The 19,897-nt window shown below is 46.7% G+C and overlaps 1 protein-coding gene across 3 annotated transcripts; it reads left to right on the forward strand.

Annotated features, from left to right (window-relative positions):
• Window positions 1-317: 317 nt before the first annotated feature.
• Window positions 318-19,669, forward strand: SLC52A3 (solute carrier family 52 member 3). Of its 3 annotated transcripts, none has more exons than XM_039863959.1 (5): window positions 318-337; window positions 8,574-9,190; window positions 14,083-14,585; window positions 16,287-16,410; window positions 16,842-19,669. In XM_039863959.1, the coding sequence occupies exons 2-5, from the start codon at window positions 8,624-8,626 to the stop codon at window positions 17,052-17,054; spliced, it is 1,407 nt and encodes a 468-aa protein (XP_039719893.1). In that variant the 5' UTR covers window positions 318-337; window positions 8,574-8,623; the 3' UTR covers window positions 17,055-19,669. The 3 variants fall into 3 exon arrangements, with proteins under 3 accessions (XP_039719893.1, XP_039719894.1, XP_039719895.1); XM_039863960.1 differs by lacking the exon at window positions 318-337 and adding an exon at window positions 685-691; XM_039863961.1 differs by lacking the exon at window positions 318-337 and adding an exon at window positions 7,842-7,853.
• Window positions 19,670-19,897: the final 228 nt, after the last annotated feature.

Below are 19,897 nucleotides of genomic sequence, written 5' to 3' on the forward strand. Positions count from 1 at the left end.
TCTCTGGAGCACTGTTCCTGTGGGAAAGGAATTATAGTAGCCACGGGGTGGGGCCAGAGCAAACGGCCTGGGCAGGTCTTTTGCCTTCTGGAGATGGACGCTCAGGAAATCTGGATGGCAGTAAGCACTAGATAATGTCAGCCCTTTATTGTCAGGACTTTGCTCTCATCTGTGCCGCTGGGTGGATTCCAAGCACACAGTAGGCTTTTGGTGACTCTAGAAGCCCCGCCCACCCTTCCCCACGCCTCTCCCCAACTTTGGGGCGGGGACAGGTTAATACTACCGGAGCTGCCTCCTGCCCCTCCCACGCAGAACCCCTGGAGAACTAGACCAGCAGGTAAGCAGAGCTGGGCGGTTCAGTCCTGTAAGGGCACAGCTGCAGGTACTAGGGGCTGGTCGCTGGCAGGTAGCACCTGGCACGGGGTGGAGGAGGGGCACTTGTCTGGGGAGAGAAGCTGGCTCATGGCCTTTCCTCTAGTTTCAGGCTGCTGGGATGGATGACCTGAGGGATAGGAGAGAAAAAGGGCCTCCTTATCTGCTGGCCAGTGGGTCAGGTCGGAGGTAGGACACCTTGAGCTGGCTGAGTGGACGCCAGAGCCCTCTTCCCCAGGCCAAAACGCTAGACTCCCACTGACCTCTGCCGGGCTGCAGCTCCAGGCTCTTGGGACCTCTAGACTGTCGCTTCAGCCTGGTAGGGGCTGGAGCCTCACGAGCCTGGCACTGGAGCTGGGGGATGGGGGTTGGGGATTGGGAAAGGCATTGAGCAGAGAAGAACCCAGCCAAGGTCAACTCCATGGGAGGCCTGAAGCCCTTCCAGACCCTGGGAGGGAGGAGAAGGAGGAAGGGAACTGACAGTCCCAGCTGGCCTCTCATTATCTCCTTGCTTTCTCCCTGGCAGCCAAGGCCAACAAGCCTGGGCCTCAGAGCCTTTGGTAAAATTTCAGCCCGGAGAGAGTAAGCACCTGGCCTAAGGACACACAGCAGTGAGCACAGGCCTGGATGAAGGGAGAGGGGTGGTGGTGCATAGACAGGGTGTGGGCAAGCACCACCTCCTCTCTAGGCCTCAGTTTCCCCACATCTGTGACATGGGAACATTGAATTAGACGAGGCCCCGGGGCGGGGGTTGGGGGGAGTCCGAGGCCAGGAGAGGTGGGGAAGGCCTCTTGGTATGCACGGATGTGAGCCCGGAACAGGTGGGTGGCTGAGTCAGGCCAGGCATGCAGCACACCCCGCTGCTCCTCTGCCTCCGTCTCCGCCTCGCCTCAGCTCCTCTTTCTTCCCTGCCTCTGTCACTCTTTCTTTCTGCCCATTTCTTCTAGCTTTTGGTTCTTTCTATCCCTCTGTGACTCTTTCTCCATTTCTCCTAGGTTTTTGGTTTTGACCCTCTCAGCCTCCTTACTCTGTTGACTCAGAGTCATCCTGCTCCTGCTTGGACAATGTCCCCGCCACCCTAATCTTATTAGGGTAGGGCCAGGTTGCCACCCCAGGGGAGAGGGGCTGCAGGACTCACCAGGGACTCTGGGCCAAGTTCTCCAACGGCCTGGGACCTAGGACACCACTGATTTAGATCCTTATCCAGAACTTGTCAGACCTTGGCACTGCTCAGGGCCACCCTAGCCAATTCGACCCACAAGGCTTTGGCAAACCAGATGGCCGCCTGGACACTGGGAAAGAGGACAGGGTTCTGCTCTTATAGAGATGATACTCCAGTGGGAGAGACCATCACTCAACAGATAGACACAGATATACTCCAGTAATAGAGCTGACGCACCACAATCTGCAAAGGAATAACGCAGAGCAAGCAGGGCAGAGTGCTGGGGGTGGAGGCTGCTTGGGCTCTGATGATTAAGGTCAGACAGGACCCTTCGGGGAGATGGCCCAGCCACACACCGAAGGTGTGCTGGCCCTGGGCGAGAACTCCACCTCCACTCCCTTCACTCCCCTGGGCCTAGGACTCTCAGTTTTTGATGCAAAAATGTGAAGGAAAGAGACACCCTTGCCTGGGGCTGTCCTGGCATCTGTTTGCCCACCTGCTACGGAGCCTCTTAAGTGTGTTATTCAAAGCCTTCCGTTTCTGGTCTTCTACAGGGGCCTCGTGACACAGATATGTCTTGAAGCCTCTCTCAGGTTCTCTGGGGCCTGTGCCCCATTTCACACCTTCCCAGCCCAAGTGCTGGGAGGCCTGGGAGTAATGGAAAGGAATCTTGCTCAGCTTGGCCCCTGCAGCCTCTTCAAAACCCTTCACCCCCGGGGCCTTGCTCAGGCTGGTTAAGATGGCTGAGTCCGCAGTCAGACATGCCTGGGCTCAAACCTCAGCTCCTAGATGACCAGCTGTGTGACCTCAGATAAATTACTTTCCCTCTCTGAGCCTCCGTTTCCTCATCTATAAAATGGAGATAATCATAATGTGTACCTCAGGATTGTTGAGAGGATTTGATGGAAAATGTGGATAAGTGCTTAGCACAGGGCCTGGGAAGATAAGCAGCCAACGAAAAGGCCGCAATTGTAGTTGCTATTATTGTTGTTGTTACTGTATTATCTTTTTTGCCTGGATTACTACACCAGCTTCCTAATGTTTTAACAAGCTTCACAATGCAGCCCCGGCCCCACATGCTTCTCCTCACAACAGCCAGCATGATTCTGTTAAAAACTAAATGAGAGCTGGTCCTGCCTCTGCCTAGCAATGAGGATTTGGGCTCAGAGAAAACACTCAAACTCTTGCCTACAGGGCCCCATGTGACCTGCCTGTCTCCACTTGCACTACTGCAACCATACTGGCCTCCAGGTTGTTCTTCCAATACCAAGATCTGTTTCTGGGACATGGCAGGTGAGGCCCCACCCCAGGGCCTTTGTACTTGCTGACTCCTCCCCCTGGACTACTCTTTCCCCTGATATGGCTCACTCTGATAATCCCATTTATGATTACAACCAACCTCCTTGATTTTCCACTTGTCCCAGCTTCACTCCACAGCCCTTATTAGTGGCTGACTTGCTCTATAGTTCTGATATTTTGCTTAGTAACTGCTTCCCACACGTTCCTCAAATTATACAGCTGTGCTGGGGCCTAGATCAGAACCCAGAGACCTCAGCTCTGGGTATATGATTTAGGCTTTCAGTGCATGAGACTCATTGCATATAAATGAAATTCAGGCTCCTTACCTGCCCTGTCTGCCCTTATCTTCCCATCAAGCCCACTGCTCCAGCCATACCGGCCCAGGCTCACTCCTGCTCCAGTTCCTTTACAAAAGCTGTTTCCACTACCTATATGTTCTTTGGGTATTTTTATTACAGTTCATGCGTCACTTAACGACGGCGCATGTACGTTCTGAGCAACGTGCCAGGCGATTTTGTCATTGTGTGAACATCACAGAGGGCACTTAGACAAACCTAGGTGGTATGGTCTACTACACACCTATTGCTCCTAGGCTACAAGCCTGTACAGCATGTTACTGTACAAAACAACACGAGATTAAATCAAGCACGAGGGAAAATGATGCAATCGAGAGACTCGGTAAAAGGGTTGCATGAGGTTGCTGTGACGTGACATGGCATACTGTTTTACGGCAAACTTTTTTTAGTAAGTAGAAAGCGTACACTCTAAAATAACAATAAAAAATATAGTATAATATTTATAGTACATAAACCAGTAACACAGTCGTCTGTTATCATTAGCAAATATTATGTACTGCATATAATTGTACCTGCCACACTTTTACACGACTGGCAGCGCAGTGGGTTTGTTTACACCAGCCTCACCACCAACACATGAGAGATGCACTGTGCTACTAGGTGAAAGGAATTTTCAGGTCCATTATAATCTTATGCGACCACAGTCGTACATGTAGTGTATCATTTACCCAAAACATCGTTATGCGGCGCTTGACTGTATGGTCTTCTCTTTAATTTAAAAAATATTTAAACATTTGATCCAGCTGGAGTTGATCTTTGGGAGCGGGATACTAAGAAGTAAAAAAGAGACCCAGTTCTATTTGTTTTTCCCAAATGACTACTCAATAGCAACTCTTATTTTCTAACTGGATCTATACGGGAAAACTACATGTTTGTAAATGTATAACTGGACTCCTTGCTGAACTCTCTCATTAGTTTAATAGTTTTTCAGATGATAAAGGTAACCATCTTCTGCAAATTCACCTCCTCTCTTTAATTATTTACTTATTCCTCTTATTAGGTATATCATTTATCACCTCCTCCATATCCACCTCATTCTGCTGTTAAGACCTGCGAAAGACTTTTGCCCCAGGTTTACTCCTAACATTTTGATGTCTCTTTAAAGTATCTCTCGACAACTAATTTTGTTGGATTTGGGTTTTTGATCAAATCCTTGTTGGGGCAGGATCTGAGTTTCTGAGTCGGAGCATTAATAGTAAAGGAGATAAATATTGCTTTTTGGAAACTATAATTGGTCAGAACACATCCTTGTACATATACTTCTGTACACTTAGCCAGTGCTTTGCCTTATATAAAATAAGAGTGGCTTAAACAAGATAGAAACTTATTTACAACTGAACGACATTAAATAAACGAAATAGTTCAGTGGCAGGCAGAGCAGGGCTGGTATGGCGGCTCTGTACCACAAAGTCCTGAGGAGATTTAGTCTCCATCTAACCCCCAAACCACCTCCCATAGTGCAAAATGGCTGCTAAAGTTCTGGCCATCACATCTGAGTTCCAGACAGCAAGTTGAAAGAAAAGCAGAATGGCACACTGCCTTATCTTTAAGATTTCTCAAGTCCCTGACAACCTCTTTATCCTGGGCTTGATCAAGTGGCCACGCCCAGCTACAGAGGAGGTTGGGGAATGTAGTCTGTTAACTTGGGGACCATTTGCCCAACCAAAAATCTAGTCTCTGTAACAACTAAGGAAGAAGGAAAGAGTGGTTAATGAGAAGCATCTAGCAGCCTCAGCCTTAGAATATCATAGATCGTTCTACCTGTTTCTTCCTTCCATATTTTTTCACCAATCACAATCGGAACTCTGCCTGAATTGGCACATGGCAGCTATTTTTTCAGTGGGATTTTTCCTGCTTTATACCAGATTCTGGTCTCAGGTGGGGTGGGCAGCCATTGCCTGTTTCTGGGTCTTCGTGGGTGGTACAGTGGGACACCGAGAAGTGGCACCAGAGCTCCTGGTCTTTGAAAAGATTTTTTTCCCTCCACTTCACTGATCTTTCGGGAGGACCTGCCCTGTTTTGCAGCCGTTGAGTTACCTGCATTGGCCAAGGTAAAGTGGGAAACTCTGCCTCCTCTTCTAGTCCCAGAGGCCCCTCCTGTCCACCTCCAGCTCACCTCTGCCTTGGCCTGTGATTGCACTTGAAGTCTGTAGCCCACACACCTCTCTTCCTCATACTTGTCTCTGGGGATACCCTGTGGCTTGTTGGATTTGGGTTTTTGTTCAGAGTTCTGGACAAAAAGTAAGTGCTTAATAATCCCTTGATTAATTAGGAGGAAGCGATGACAAAATTTTGCCTTCAGGAATTGTGTTACGATATCCAGAAGTGTGTTCAAGGTAATTGTATGTTTTCAAATGTAAATAGTAATCAGAACAGTTAACGTTTATTGAGCACATACTCAGTCAGGCACCATTCTAATATTTTGCAAGTTCGTGGTCCTTATAATCCTGATGTTGGTACTGAGAGCCTCCGCATTTTGCAAAAGAGGAATCAGGCACAGGAGGTTAAGTCATTTGCTCAGCTTGGAAGGCTTAAAACTAGGATTGGAACTCAGGCATCTGGCTCCAGATTTTACTGCAGTAGAAAACAGTAAGGTGGCTGGAGGCAATGCCTGGAGTTTGGAATTGAGAGAGAGGCCCAAAACTGGATTCCAGCTCCCACTTTGCCCCCAGCTTGTGAGAGATCCTGGGCAAGCCACATCTCTCTCTCAAAAATAAGGCCTCCAGGGCCAGGCGGGGCCCAGGCAGGACCCTAAATTAGAGAGGATCAAGAGTGATTGTTGTCATGTGGGTATGCATGGTGTGGTCTTCTAGAATATTCCTGAGAAGCCAGAAATCTTGTGTTTTGTAGGCCACCTCCTGACTTGCGGATTTCAGTGACTGTTTATAACACACAGCAAACCAAAGTACATATCTGCTGCCTGGCAGAGGCCAAGGAGTTACAAATTTACAAATCCTGAGCTAGCTAGGTTATCTGAAAAGCTCTTCTGCCTGCAAAATGGGAGATTCCAAAGCAGCCCTCTGCCCTTGAAGAGCTTCAGTCTCTGCAAAAATATACCTGCATACATCTACACGAGAACACCCTACATGAAGGGAGCCTGGGGCCCAGCACTGGGCAGCCAGAGGAGGTTTCCTGGGGACAGGGTTCTGCAGAAAGCTGGGCTGCAGATGAGGAAGGAGGCGGTGCCCCAGGCAAGGAGCACAGCGCTGGCAAAGGGAGGAGCAGCCAGGCAGGCAGCAATTGCCAGGAACTGCTCCTCTCCTGGGTCCTCCTGGTATACCCAGAGCCAGGCTGTCCTGGACTGTTAGTCATGCTGGCCTCACAGGTGAGAGAACAGAGCTTAATTTCCTTAGCTAAGGCCCCAGACAGGAGGCGGTGGAGCAGGACTGAAAGCGGGCAGAATGCATTCTGCTCCAGCTCTTCCCAGAGAGGAAGAGAGGTGGCTTTGAAAAAGGAATGGACTGGGTTTCCTCAGCGGAGGAGGAAAGAAGAGAGTCAGGACTCCAGAGTCCATTCTGGGTGTGGGAACTCTGAGACTTTTCTGGGTGAGGCATAGCCACAAGGGACACTCATTCATGTGCCAGAAGAAGTCCCAAACTGGCCGTGTGAACTGAGTAGAACCTAGGAATCAGGTGTCACTACAGGGTCACAGTGGGGAGGAGCCAAGTGCTGCAGGAAACCCACTCCAACTCCCACCTCCCAGCCGTGGGAGAATCCCTCCATTCCCACGGACCCCATCCCGTTTCCCATCTGTAAAAGGAAGTGATTGGTCCAATCGACCTTTCTCTCCAAAATGGTTCGTGTACCAAAGGTGATTTTGGGTGTTACCTCAGGGGAAACTTTTTTCCCTTTTTAAATTTGAATAGTCATGTGTTCATTTTCATGTGAATTAGGAAAAAGATAACGATATCAGTAAATCTGGAATTTCACCATAACGAAAATAGCTAACTCTTAGTGAGTGCTTACTGTGTGCCAGGTGCAGCTTGAGGTAGCAGAAACTCGTTAACATATTTGCATCTCATTGATACTGTCACTGTCCTTTATTTACAGTTAGGAAAATGAGATACAAGAGGCAAAGTCACTTGTTCATGGTCACCCAGCTAGTAAATGGCAGAGCTGAGTTCAGGCCCAGGCAGCTGGCTCCAGAGTTTTGCTTCTGGCCTCTTCGATGTTTTCACTTAGACTGAGAGTAGGTCGAAGAGGGTAATAGCACAGGTGGTATGACACAGGTCATTGGGAAGGTGGTAAGCAGATGGCAGAATGGTTTTGGAGGGCTGGAGTCAGGCGGTCTCTGAGAGCCTGTCCAGCTAGGGAGTTCTTTAAATTCAGGAGAAAACTGCCAGGTTGGAATATTATATTAGGTGACCATATTTTTGTAATAGGTAGTGTGTTTACATAGTTCACAAGTCAAAACCCGATAAAAAAAATCTACAAATCTTTTTGTATAGGTGCTGCGGACATCCCAGCAATTCCCACTTGTCCTTCAAGGACTGCTTTGTGCAAATACAAGCAAAGGGTACATATTCTTCCCCTTCGGCCCCTGTGTCCAAAAGGCAGCACACCGTCTGTCTACCTACCTTGATTTTGTTCACTTGTCAACATAGCCTCGAGAACTGTCCCGATCAGCCAAGGAGCTCTCCTGCATTCCACATTCCTTTTGACAGGTGTCTAGCATTCCAACTTGTAGACATTTCTTTCATTAGCCCATCCTCTATGGGTAGGCACTTGGGTCATTTCCTCTATTTTGCTATTACCACGAGGCCACAGGGAATAATAACCTCAAACATGCATCATTTTGTCCAGGATAGGTAACCTATGGGACAATCTCATGGTGAGAAATGGCACATTGGAGTCATTAATTGACATTTCCCATGATAAATTAAAGTGATAATCTTTTCATATGTTTAAGACTTATTTGTACTTTTCTCAAAGTTGTTCATAACCTTTGCCCATTTTTCTATTTTCTTTTTGTTCTGAATTTCTAAGAACTCTGTATATATTAGGAAGATGAGCTCTTTGTCTGTGATTTACATTGCAAATATTTTCCCCCAAGTTGTCATCTGTCTTTTTCGATCTTGCTGTTAGTATTTTTTGCCTTTTTTGCAGAGGGTATTTTGTTGGTTTATTTGTTTGCTTTTTTGTGTTTTGTGCAGTTGAATGTATCAAACTTTTCTTTGGTGGTCTCTAGATTTATAAGTCATGGTTAGGAAGCCTTTCCTACTGGAATGTTAGTTATAGAGGAATGTTTTGTCCATGTTTTCTACTAATAAAAAGCCAACTCATTCATAAAGAGGGGAATGATAAGAGAAAATTCTGGGCCCCAAAGCCCAGTCTTTTGCTAGACAGTGAACTGGACAATACTCACCTGGTATTTTCCTCCATAGGTTCTGCTGATCTGAGGAGGCGGCAGCCTCTGGCCCTGGCAGGCATAACCATGACCCTCCTGACACACCTGCTGGTCTGTACCTTCGGGATAGGCTCCTGGGTGGCCATCAACGGACTCTGGGTAGAGCTGCCCCTGCTGGTGACAGAGCTGCCTGAGAGCTGGTACCTGCCCTCCTACCTCACAGTGATCATCCAGCTGGCCAATGTTGGCCCCCTCTTTGTCACCCTGCTCCATCGCTTCCGGCCTGGCTGCCTTTCTGAGGTGCCTGTCATCTTCACTGTGCTGAGTGTGGGCACAGTTGCCTGCATCCTCTTTGCCTTCCTCTGGAACGTCACCTCCTGGGTGCTGGGTGGCCACCACAGCATCACCTTCATGGTCCTCACCTTCTTCCTGGCCCTGGTGGACTGCACCTCCTCCGTTACCTTCCTACCTTTCATGAGCCTGCTGTCTACCCACTACCTTACCACCTTCTTTGTGGGTGAAGGACTCAGTGGCTTCCTGCCTGCCCTGGTGGCTCTTGCCCAGGGCTCGGGTCTCACCACCTGCATCAACGTCACTGAGACATCTTACACCACGCCAAGCCCTAACACCACCGGGACGACTGACATCACACAGGTACCCAGTGTCACCCAGAACCGGTGCAGCACCCTGTGCTTGATCACAGCAAGATTCCATGAAGGACTTGCGTTTCTGAAATGTTAGATAGACCCATGTTCTTGACCTGGCTGTACTTTAGATTACCTGGGAGAGGTATCGAAACACACCAGCAGGCCCCACGCACACAGCCAGACGAGTTAAATAAGACTCTCTGAGGGTGGGGCTTCCCTAAAATCCTTGTTCTCAGATGTGTATTAGAAAAGAGTTTCAGATTTTGGAACATACCTGCCCCACCTGTGACACAGCAATCCTGTTCAGTGACACTGCTGTAAACAGGCTCACATCCCTTCAAGTATTGCTGCCAGCTGAGTCATGAAAAACTTCTGAGCTTTTTGGATTTCAGCATTGCAAAATAGGGGTTGTGAACTTGTATTTATTCAGAATTCCCCAGGCTATGCTAACGTACAGCCAGGGCTGAGAACCGTAGACTTTAGATATTTTTGCTTCAACATCTCCTGTTCTTAAAACGTCTGTCAACATAAGAAATGTTCAAACCTATAGAGATATTTTATAAGCATTTATTTGAGCCAAAACTGATGACAGTTGTCAGGAGCAAGATGTCAGATGCTTCGGAGAATAACAATTTTGCAGTTTCTTTTATGCATTTGAAATTAAGGAGGGAACATAAGAAAGATTACGTGAGGGTAGGAGAAAGGATGGCAGGGATTAGATTATAAAATAGTTAAGAATACGTGCTCTCTTGAGGGTGGTTACAACTTCAAAGGGTATTACTGCTGACATCTCAAAGGTGTGTTACCCTAGATGCACAGAAATAATGGACAGGGGTTGCTTAAGTGAAGATGAACCTTTCACTAAGATGGTATAGGCCTGGGGCATGACTCCCCACCATGTGCTCCCCAGTTAGGACTTTATGATCAGATCACCCTGTGAAGTTACTTTCCGTAGAACCCCTTTTTCTTCCACAGTTCCCCTTTTTGGTCATAAATCAATCCAAAAGATGCACTAATGACCAGCCTTTTGGTCAGATAGTGTGGTCACACAGCACTAGGAAGGCTCATTCCCAGGAAGTCTCAGTATCGTCATTTGTTGACCATTGAGGATGGGGCAATATTATAACCATGGGATGTGAGCTGAGGCTGAATTTTCCCAAAAAAGGGAAGGGCAGGTAAATGGAAGGCAGTCAGGTTTTATGGAATTCACTATGGTGGGGGCGGGGGGGCGGGGAGGGGGAGAACATTCTGGTTTATAGCCTATGAACTATCATGATCCGAATTTTGTTTTCTGTCTCATTTTTCAGTATTTAGCATCTAGTATAGCATTTACATAATCCATAAAGAGGGTATTAAAAAATATAATATTTCAGAAACCATAAACAGTTGAACCATATAGAAAAAAAGTATAACTATTATTATGATGCCTACCATTAGCAATCAGGTGAAGACAATCAAATGGTTTCTGAGTTAAACATTAATTTGTAGATATACGGGCCTCGTGCATGTCTTGGGATGGCCGTCTACTTCTGATGTCAGCACTTCTCCTAGAAGAGTCTCTGATGTCCATAGACAGGGGTAGATGTACTTTCATGGTTAGGCACTAACAAGGTCCCTTCTCACAAGGCTGGAGAATGTCTTTTAATTGACGTCTTTTCCAAAAAACAAACTCTACAGGTGGTAGCCAATGTTCTTTAAAGTCTTTGTCTCCCTGGAGCTCCCTGTGAAAGGCAGCAGTTGCCTACTTGGCATTTTCTTGAAGTGACTTTATCAAACCTTGGCAATAGTTTTAGGTGCCGCCTTTCAATAATGTCAGCTCATAAGTTCCTTTATTTAATATAAGTCCAGCTTAAATGCACTGTGAGGCATAAAGGAATACAAGATCTGAAAAATGGGTTTGCCAGGGAGCCATAAAGAACCAAGCCGCCGTCTTGGGTTTTCCATAGCCCTATTTGTTTAATTTACAACCATTGTTTACCCACACAATATACCCTAGGAAATTGTTGTTGTTGTTTTTTTAATCATTTATTTTACAATACTTTCCATGTAATTTAACATAAAAAAGAAACGTTTGAGGTGTTACACCACAAAGTTATCCCTACATATATTAATATTTTAACCCTTAAAACCTCAATTTCTAATGGAGACTAAGAAGTGAACAATTAGCTTGGCAAATTTATGAAGACATTTTATAACCTCTAGAAACATATGTCATAGACACCAAAGTCAGTTATTAACACGAATTTATTTTTGTAAACCCAGGTAAAATATAAACATTATATTTAATATCAATAACTCAAAAGACATGTCTGTTCTACTTAACCCAGTAAACTTAACCTAATGTTTATTTACTAAGAATTAATCTTAAATCACATGACTTGAGAAGCATCTGAGTTAGTTTCTATATTTCTGATAATTTTAGAAGACCCAATTCTTACAAGTGCTTGCCTTTAAATTAATTTTAATAATGCCATCCAGAGGTAGAAAATTATCTCCCATTTCAATATACATATATAGACACACACAGACACCAACAGAGACCTTTAAGCCATGAGAAAAATTCTACTGGTTTATAAAAGAATGGTTGAGTCCAAATTTTATTTGAGGCATTTATAATTTATCTTCCTTTGACAAGTCAAGTTCCAAATGATCTTCCCCTTTTTAAAATAAGGACAGCCATTTTTAATACCTCAAAGAATTGAATTGACATCTGAAAGATATAGGTCGATCCATTTACCTAAATGTTCTTTTCAAAGTTTCGAGAGACCAACCGGATATGTTTTCCATTCATTGTGCCTAGTTTTATAGCCAGCTTTTTCTAATTGTGCATGAAAAAGTTAATTTTGAAATATCAAAGGATCCTCATTGTGGCCATCTTAGCATTAATGGGAGGCTGACTATCGTGGGGCTTGGAGGCACGATTTTCCATATTAATTTTAGTTTTTTTCTTTGAGATCTATGCAGTCTGAACAAATTTCTAGGGAAAACCAGCCTTTACGTCCATCCGTCCGTGTCTCCAGATAAGCCAAATGCAGTATATATTCCCATAGGACTGCTTCATGCCCTAGAGAAAATTTTTCCTCAGGCAATCCCACAGAGATTCCTAGTTACCTAAGACTACCTGAACAAGGGCCAGCAAACGTTTACCAGACACCATCAGAATCATGACACTTTCCAAGGCATGGGTCCCTCTCTCTCAGGGTGAACCTATTCCAGGGCCCCCTGCCCCTCACAAAGAAAGAAAACGCTCCCTGGGGCTCCCCCAGCCTCCCTAGGGTCAGCTGCATTACCACACTGGGGTACTCCCAGCACCCATCTCTACCACTTCGAATTCTGGATCTGCTATAACTATTTTCACCCTATTGGCTATTCAGGTTTTGGAAAGCAAGTATTCTCTCCCTTTTGGAGCTAAAAAGAGTTCAGTCTCTCATTTAACCAGCAAAGATTTTGTTCAGACTCTCAGTAAGCAATCCAATTACAAAGCCAAAATTAAAAACAACAACCCAATTTTTTTTTCTCTGGGTTATCTCAACCCTTATCCAACTGGAGGATTTTCTAAGAACAGGTCAAATAAAGTCATGGCCTGCTACTTAATGCAAGGAGGCCCCAGATTCTGAGAGAAAAGTCATCCAAGTTTACCTGATGTGAAGTAGGGAGCCAGGCGGCTCAATGGGCTCCTGCTGGTACCTAGCACCGGGTCCAGGTCTGCAGGATGGTCCTGGGTGGGCTTCTTTGGAATCCTGCCAACTACACCAAGTAAATGTTGACATAAGAAATGTCCAACCCTGTAGAGAATTTTTATAAGAGTTTAATTGAGCCAAAACTGACAGCAATTGCCCGGAAGCAAGTTCTCAAATGATTCAGAGAATAAGAGTTTGATAGTTTCTTTTATGCATTTGAAATTAAGACGGGAACAGAAAGAAGATGGCAGGAAGGTGGGAGGAAGTGAGACAGGTATCGGATTATAAAATATTTAAGATTGTGTGCTCTCTTGAGGGTGGTTACGCCTTCGAGGGCTATCCTGGCGTTTCAAAGGTGTGTTAATCTAGAGGCACAGAAAAGATGGACAGGGCTTGTTTAAGGCAAAGATAAGCTTTTTACTAAAAACATTATATGCCTAGGGCATATATGACCTGCCCAGTTAGGACTTTACGATCAGATCACCCTGTAAGGTTGCTTTTCATAGAACCCCTTTTCATCCAAGGTCAAACTTTTTTTCACTGGGTATTGGACAATTTACATATGTCTGGTATTATCCAAACCACAGCAGTACAGCAACAGTTGCAAAGCAGTGGCCCAGGCCATCATAGCCTGTAAGCATTCTTTTTTTTAAGTGTTTATTTGATGACATTTAAATTTCTTGAAATTTCACATATATAAATCTAGATGTATGGTATCTCTTGAAAAGAGATCTGGCCACACCAAGCCACATCTCCACAAGGTGACTTGGGTGGAGCTGCCCTCCCCTGGCTGATTCCCAGCCAGACACTCCTCTGAACATATTTGTGGTTGTCAGCCCTGGAGGGCGGTAGAGTGGGAAGAGGTGTAGCTTCTGAGTCAGAAAGAACCAAGTGGACTGGGTTCGCCATGTACTCTGTGTGACCCTCAGGTAAGATGAACTGTTTTGACACCTCCGTTTCCTCTAAAACGGGGATAATGGTCCCCAGGGCTGTTAAGAGGTACACATGAGCTGATGCATGCAAAGGGCTGGTGCCCAGTGAGCAGTCAGTCAATGTGAGCATTTATTATTATTCTTTAGTAGTCATGTGTATGTTATCTATCACACACTTATTAAGAATAACGCATTATGTTTATTGTATATCGTCATTATTAATGTTGTTGGTAACTGTGTCCCAACATCACCTAGGGATCCAATGACCTTTGTTTTATCCTCTTCAGGGATATAATAGCACTCCTGTGCCTGGCCTTTCTGGAACAGAGCTCTCCTCGGTCCGTCTGCAAAGCCGCTACCTCCCCGCCAACTTCTCGCCCTTGGTCTTCTTCCTCCTGCTCTCCTTCATGATGGCCTGCTGTCTCGTCTCCTTCTTTTTCCTCCAGCGTCGTCCCAGGCACTGGAAAATCTCCACAGAAGACCTCCTCACCTCCCAGATCACTCTCTACTCCCTCCGGTCACTGAAAGAGGACCTGGGCCCCCCAGGCCCGGTGGACAGCAGTAAGAGCCAGGGGCATCTGCAGGAGAAAACAGCCCGCCATTACCCGACCCAGCTGATCTTCATCTACATCCTGGTGGCCTTTGTGAACGCACTCACCAACGGCGTGCTGCCCTCTGTGCAGACCTACTCCTGCCTGTCCTACGGGCCTGTTGCCTACCACCTGTCTGCCACCCTCAGCTCCATGGCCAACCCTCTGGCCTGCTTCTTCTCCATGTTCCTGCCTACCAGGTCTATCTCAAACTGGGCCTGGGGAGCTCTGGTTGGCGATGCACTTCATTCCAGAAGCCAGAATTCCAAACCCCACAATCAGGCTATTTATGTAGTGGTTAAGAATATGATCCCTGGAGCTTGACTGCCTGGGTTCAAATCCCAGCTCTGTCACTTACTAGCTGTTTGATATTGGACAAGTCACTCTACCTCTCTGTGCTTCAGGGATACTTACCTGGGAAATAGTGATAATAATAGTTCTATCTCCTAGGGTTTCTAGGAGCATGAGATGAGATAATTTTGTAAAGTTTCAGAGCAGTGCTTGGCGCACAGCAGGTCCAGTGTGTCAACCATCACTGCCATTGGCCCATGAGAAGCCACAACCAGGCAGGAACTGAGATTCCCTTTTTACAAATGGGAACCCTGACGCTTATAGAAAGGGCTGGCCCTGGTTTAATTCCCAGGATTTTAGCCCCATCCTCCTGCCTCCAGGCCACACTAGCTCCAGTTCTAGAAGAATGGTTAGGCAAGTTGATAAAATGCAGATTGAGTCAGCTTAGATTGGGACCTGGGATTTTAAATTTTAATAAGCAACCTAAGTGGTTCTGACACAATGGCTTAAGACCACCAAAGAGAAAGGCCCACCTTGGGGTCATGAAACTTTAGGTCCCACAGCCTCCCCCATCCATCCCTCTGCCCTGCCTGCCCTCATTAGCCTCTCAGACCTGCCCACACCTACCTTCCCCAGCCCTAGAAAGAGGGATAATGAGTACAGGAGAGTTAGACAGAAATGTCAGTTTGCTAGAAAGCTGAATTTTCTCCCTTGGGGCTTAAAAACTGTGGAAGGAGCCTGGAGATTTCTGTGGAAGCAGGACCACAGACCGCAGACCTGTAGAATCTGAGCTGCCCAGAATGTCAGAAATACAGAATTCGAGAGTCAGGGAATCTAAGAATCCTGGAGCAGAAAGAGTCCTTGGAGGCAGAGGCAGAGCCCCCACTCTCACCCAGGGCACAGACCAGCCTTGGTGTTCTGAAGAGTGTAGGCAAGGAGACCCCAGGGGCAGTAACTTCAAATGAAGGGCAGTGTACACAATTGTCAGACCTGGGTTCAACATGCAAGGCCTCCATGTAGAATGCATCCAAGCTAGCCACCAGGGCCCCCAGAGCATGCAGACCTCACGTTGTAGACAGGTAGCTGAAGCCAGAAGGGAGAGGTCACCTGAGGTCACACACCACACCCTGCAGAGCTACCTTCTCCCTAGCCCGGCTTCCTGGCTGAGGGTGGGCGTGTTGTAGGAGGAAATGGCAGCAGGTAAAATATTAGGTAGAGCCCACAGCCAGCGCTAGGCCCTGCACACTATGCTCCCATGGGTGTCCACAGCCCTGCAAGACTCATTTCACAGGTGATGAAACTGAGGCTCAAGAACCAGTCTCACAGCTTAACTGGTGGAACTGGGATTCAGACCAGGTCCATATGGCACCAGAGTTGCTCTGTTTCTCCTGCTGGGATGCTCGGCCCTGCCATTAGTGCTCAGGGTGACTTAGACCAGCCTTGTCCCTCAGGAGCTTCACTGACCCACTTGAACCAGGTAGCCTGTAAGTTCCCACATGGGTCTAACCTCTAATCCTGAAGATGCTGACCATTCTGCATGGCCCTCAGGGTTGGAGAGGCAGAGGTCATGCTTCTTACCTCCTCCATTCCGCTCCCCCACTCTGCCCTAGGTCTCTGCCATTCCTGGCGGTCCTTACTGTGCTTGGAACTGGCTTTGGGGCCTACAATATGGCCATGGCCGTGATGAGCCCCTGCCCCCTCATGCAGGGCCACTGGAGTGGAGAAGTCTTAATCGTAAGTGTCTGCTCCCATACGTACCCCCTCACCTAGCCAAGGCCTGGGGAGACCCAGGGTATAGCACTTTCTATTAACCAAAGTCTCTGCGGTTGCTTGCTCAAGAAGCCCCAAGTGGGGGCAGGGAGGGGGAATGCCTCTCATTTGGGAGTGGAGGCTTAGGAAGGTGAGCTGGCTGGTCCAAGGTGATGGTCCAGCCTCTCCTTGGAAAGCCACATTCTTCCCACCATGTGGACGTCAGCAGTGACCTTCTCGCAGAGGCCCTTGACTTGATCATGAGGGATAGAAAAGCTACTGAGCTTTACTTTGTCCTTGGGGAGGGGTCAACTCATGGGGTTCCCTTAGCGCTGTAAGGTAACCCTACACCCTTCACCCCTGGGGTCACCCTAAAGCCCCCTTCACTCTGCATCTCTCCCACCCCATCTCCGCAGGTGGCCTCGTGGGTACTTTTCTCTGGATGTCTGAGCTATGTCAAGGTGATGCTGGGCGTGATCCTGCGCGACCGTAGCCGCAGCGCCCTCTTGTGGTGCGGGGCGGCGGTGCAGCTGGGCTCACTGCTCGGAGCTCTGCTCATGTTCCCGCTGGTCAATGTGTGGCAGCTCTTCTCATCCGCTGACTTCTGCAATCTGCAGTGCTCCACCTAGGTCAACTGGAGGCACCTGGAGACTGGGACCCAGCCAGAGAGGCAAGGCAAGGGCTTAAGGTCACAGGGCAAGTGGTGGGGGTCTCAGAGGCAAAGCCTGAGGACTTGAACCAACAACACAAACGACCCTCTGTAAGGTAGGGAATGCCACGCGCCTCCCACAGGACCTAGAAATGCAAAGCACAGTCCTATCCCCGCTCTGAGTCACAGTACCTGCAATTTCACTCTTTCGTAACTTACTTCCTTCCACTCCTGAAAGATGACTGACTAGGAGCTGGAGGCAGGCTCAAGGGTATTAGAAGGGAAACAGCTGGATGGGTGAACTGGCCCTTACAAGCTGTGCGACCTTGGGGAAGCCAGTTAATTTATCTGTGCCTCTGTTTCATCATCCATAAAATAGGATTATAATAGATAGCACCTACCTCATAGGCTTGGCACAAGGATAAAACGGAGACACGCCAGCATGTAAGGAGCCTTCCTGGGCCACTCCCTGATCTGTAATAACAAGAATAAGAAGAGTGACAATCAACACAGCCTAAAGTGGCCAGAGAGCTAGAGAGATGAGCCCTGCCTCATATCCTTTTTCCCACTATCCTCATAGAGGAGCTTCTAGAAGGCGGATGGCTAATAGCGGAATCTCAAGCATGTTGGCTTCCCGATTCCCAGTATGGCAGGACATTGTACCCCATATACCCCTTCCCATCATCCCTCCTAACCCATGAAGGCCTGCTCTTTGGAGAATAAGTGACGACCTAGGAGGCAAAGAGAGGTGATGGGAAGAGGGGCTACACCAAGCTTCTGAAAGTGAGTCCCCCACCCCTCAAGTCACCAAGGCTGAAAAGTGGACACCAAGAACCCTGGGGAACAGTTCTCTCAACTGGAGGAAGGAGGAGTATGGAGAAGAGTATATTAGCTACCTGATTGCTTCTAATTTTACTTTTCGTTGTTGTTTTTTAAATATATTCCCTGCTTTTACACTAAGATCAGCCTTCTAAGGAAAAATACAAAACTATATCAATATAATCAGTTTCCAGTTTCCAGTTGGCTCCAAGGTCAAGACTGAGCTCAAAAATGGACAGAATCATGTGTTTAGAGAACGTCTGGAGCTGGGATTTCTTTTCCTTAGGGGTCTGTTTTGTTTGCTTGCTGTCACCCCTGCTTTTTAATTTATTTTGAATAGATAATATAGTCACATATTTTAAAAATCAGAAAATATAAAATGGTGTTCAAAAGAATTCCAGCCCCCTCTCTCCCTCATCTGCCCAGTTCCTCTTAACATATGCACACACATGCAAGCACTTTTATTTATCCCTTGTTACTCTTCCAGAGATTATACAAGTGTAAACAAATACAAATATAGTCTTTTTACAGAAAAAGTAGTAAACTACTTTGTACTTTACTCTTTGACTCAACGATGGAAATGGAGAGTGTTCTTGTTCTCCGTCATGACTGCATAATGTTCCACTGTGTGAAGATGCCAAATTATTTTAACCAGCTGTCTGCAGAAAGACATTTGAAGGTGTTGGAGACAAAATTAAAAACAAAATCTCCCACCAACCCAGAAAACCTCTCCACAAAAGTAGAAAAGAAAGAAAACATTTTTATTATTGAATAAGCATTAAACCAGATTATGGTGCACATCCCAGACAATCTGCTAAAGAGATTGCTAAGGCAGAAAGAAACCCCACCCTTTCATATACAAACAGAACCAGTTATATCCATGTTCTCAAACGGTAGCTAGTCCTCAAATAGGAGGACCAGACAGCACCATTTGTCACATAGTTTGTAACTAGGGTAGCTGTATGGTTAGCCAATTGTCCTTATCCACAGGAAAAAGAAACTCATGTGTTTACGAGAGGAGGTTGTGTTGGAACTTAGAGTCCAGCACTGAAGTTAGGCTTCCACCCTCTCGAAGAAACTGGGCAATAGTGGTGCTGGCTTACTTGATATTTACATTACAAAGAGATGGCTTCTAGGTCCTTGAGAAAAACATTTCTAGATGGTAAAACTGGCCAGAGGCTTATTCAGCTTTTTAAAAGACCCCTGTACATCTGAAAGGAGCAGAGAAAGAACTTACAAGTTTTCTAAAATAAATGCTCTAAGAAAAGGGAGAGGGGATGTCTCCCTTTTTTAGCACCAAGGAGAATTCTTTTGTAATTTGAATTTGCCCTTACAAGGGCATTTGGGTTGTTTCCAAGCATTCCCTCCCAGAAAGGATGTTAGAGTGGATAATGAGCAAGAAGACAATCTCTTCTGTGCTGACGCGGGAAGATGCTCCAAGATTAATTACACACACGGAGAGCAGATGCAGAAGAGCATGTAGAGTATGGAGCTGGCCACACTCATACATTCTGTCAAGGACCAAGTGAGAGGGCGAGTGACTTGGTATTTGGAAAAGGCACCTCCATTTGACGACACTCTCTGTGGTTTTGCTTTCACTAGCCATCCTTGGAATTCTTGATGACACTGACAATCTGTAAGTTAACATGCATGAGTTCATGCTCCTCAGTCCCCTCTTCTGTACGATGGGGATGACAAAAGCACTTCCCCCTCACTTTGTAAGGCCTTTTTATTTTTAAGTTAACACCTTCCGATGCTTCAGACATGTGCGAGCCTCCGTGTGTGTCCCAGGCCCTGTAAATGGTGTGGTGTGCTCGTGGGGGTCCAGATGGAAGGAGGATCTCACCAGAGTCCCGCAAAAAATGGACTGCAAAGACAGGGTCCAGACCTTGTCTCTGAATCCAGGGTTTTTTATAATGAGCTATTGGCATAAATACTGAGGTATCACACTCCAGATTTATCCTGGAGGAAAGTGGCTCCAGGAACTTGAAAATGTGAAATCAG

This window comes from Pteropus medius, unplaced genomic scaffold (assembly GCF_902729225.1).
Source record: "Pteropus medius unplaced genomic scaffold, Ma_sr-lr_union100, whole genome shotgun sequence".
NCBI classification, from domain to species: Eukaryota; Metazoa; Chordata; class Mammalia; order Chiroptera; family Pteropodidae; genus Pteropus; species Pteropus medius.

Coding starts and splice junctions, on each gene's coding strand:
- SLC52A3 (XM_039863959.1), top strand. CDS start 8,624: ATGACCCTCCTGACACACCTGCTGGTCTGTACCTTCGGGATAGGCTCC. Junction 9,191..14,082: donor GGACGACTGACATCACACAG/GTACCCAGTGTC, acceptor TATCCTCTTCAG/GGATATAATAGCACTCCTGT. Junction 14,586..16,286: donor TCCATGTTCCTGCCTACCAG/GTCTATCTCAAA, acceptor ACTCTGCCCTAG/GTCTCTGCCATTCCTGGCGG.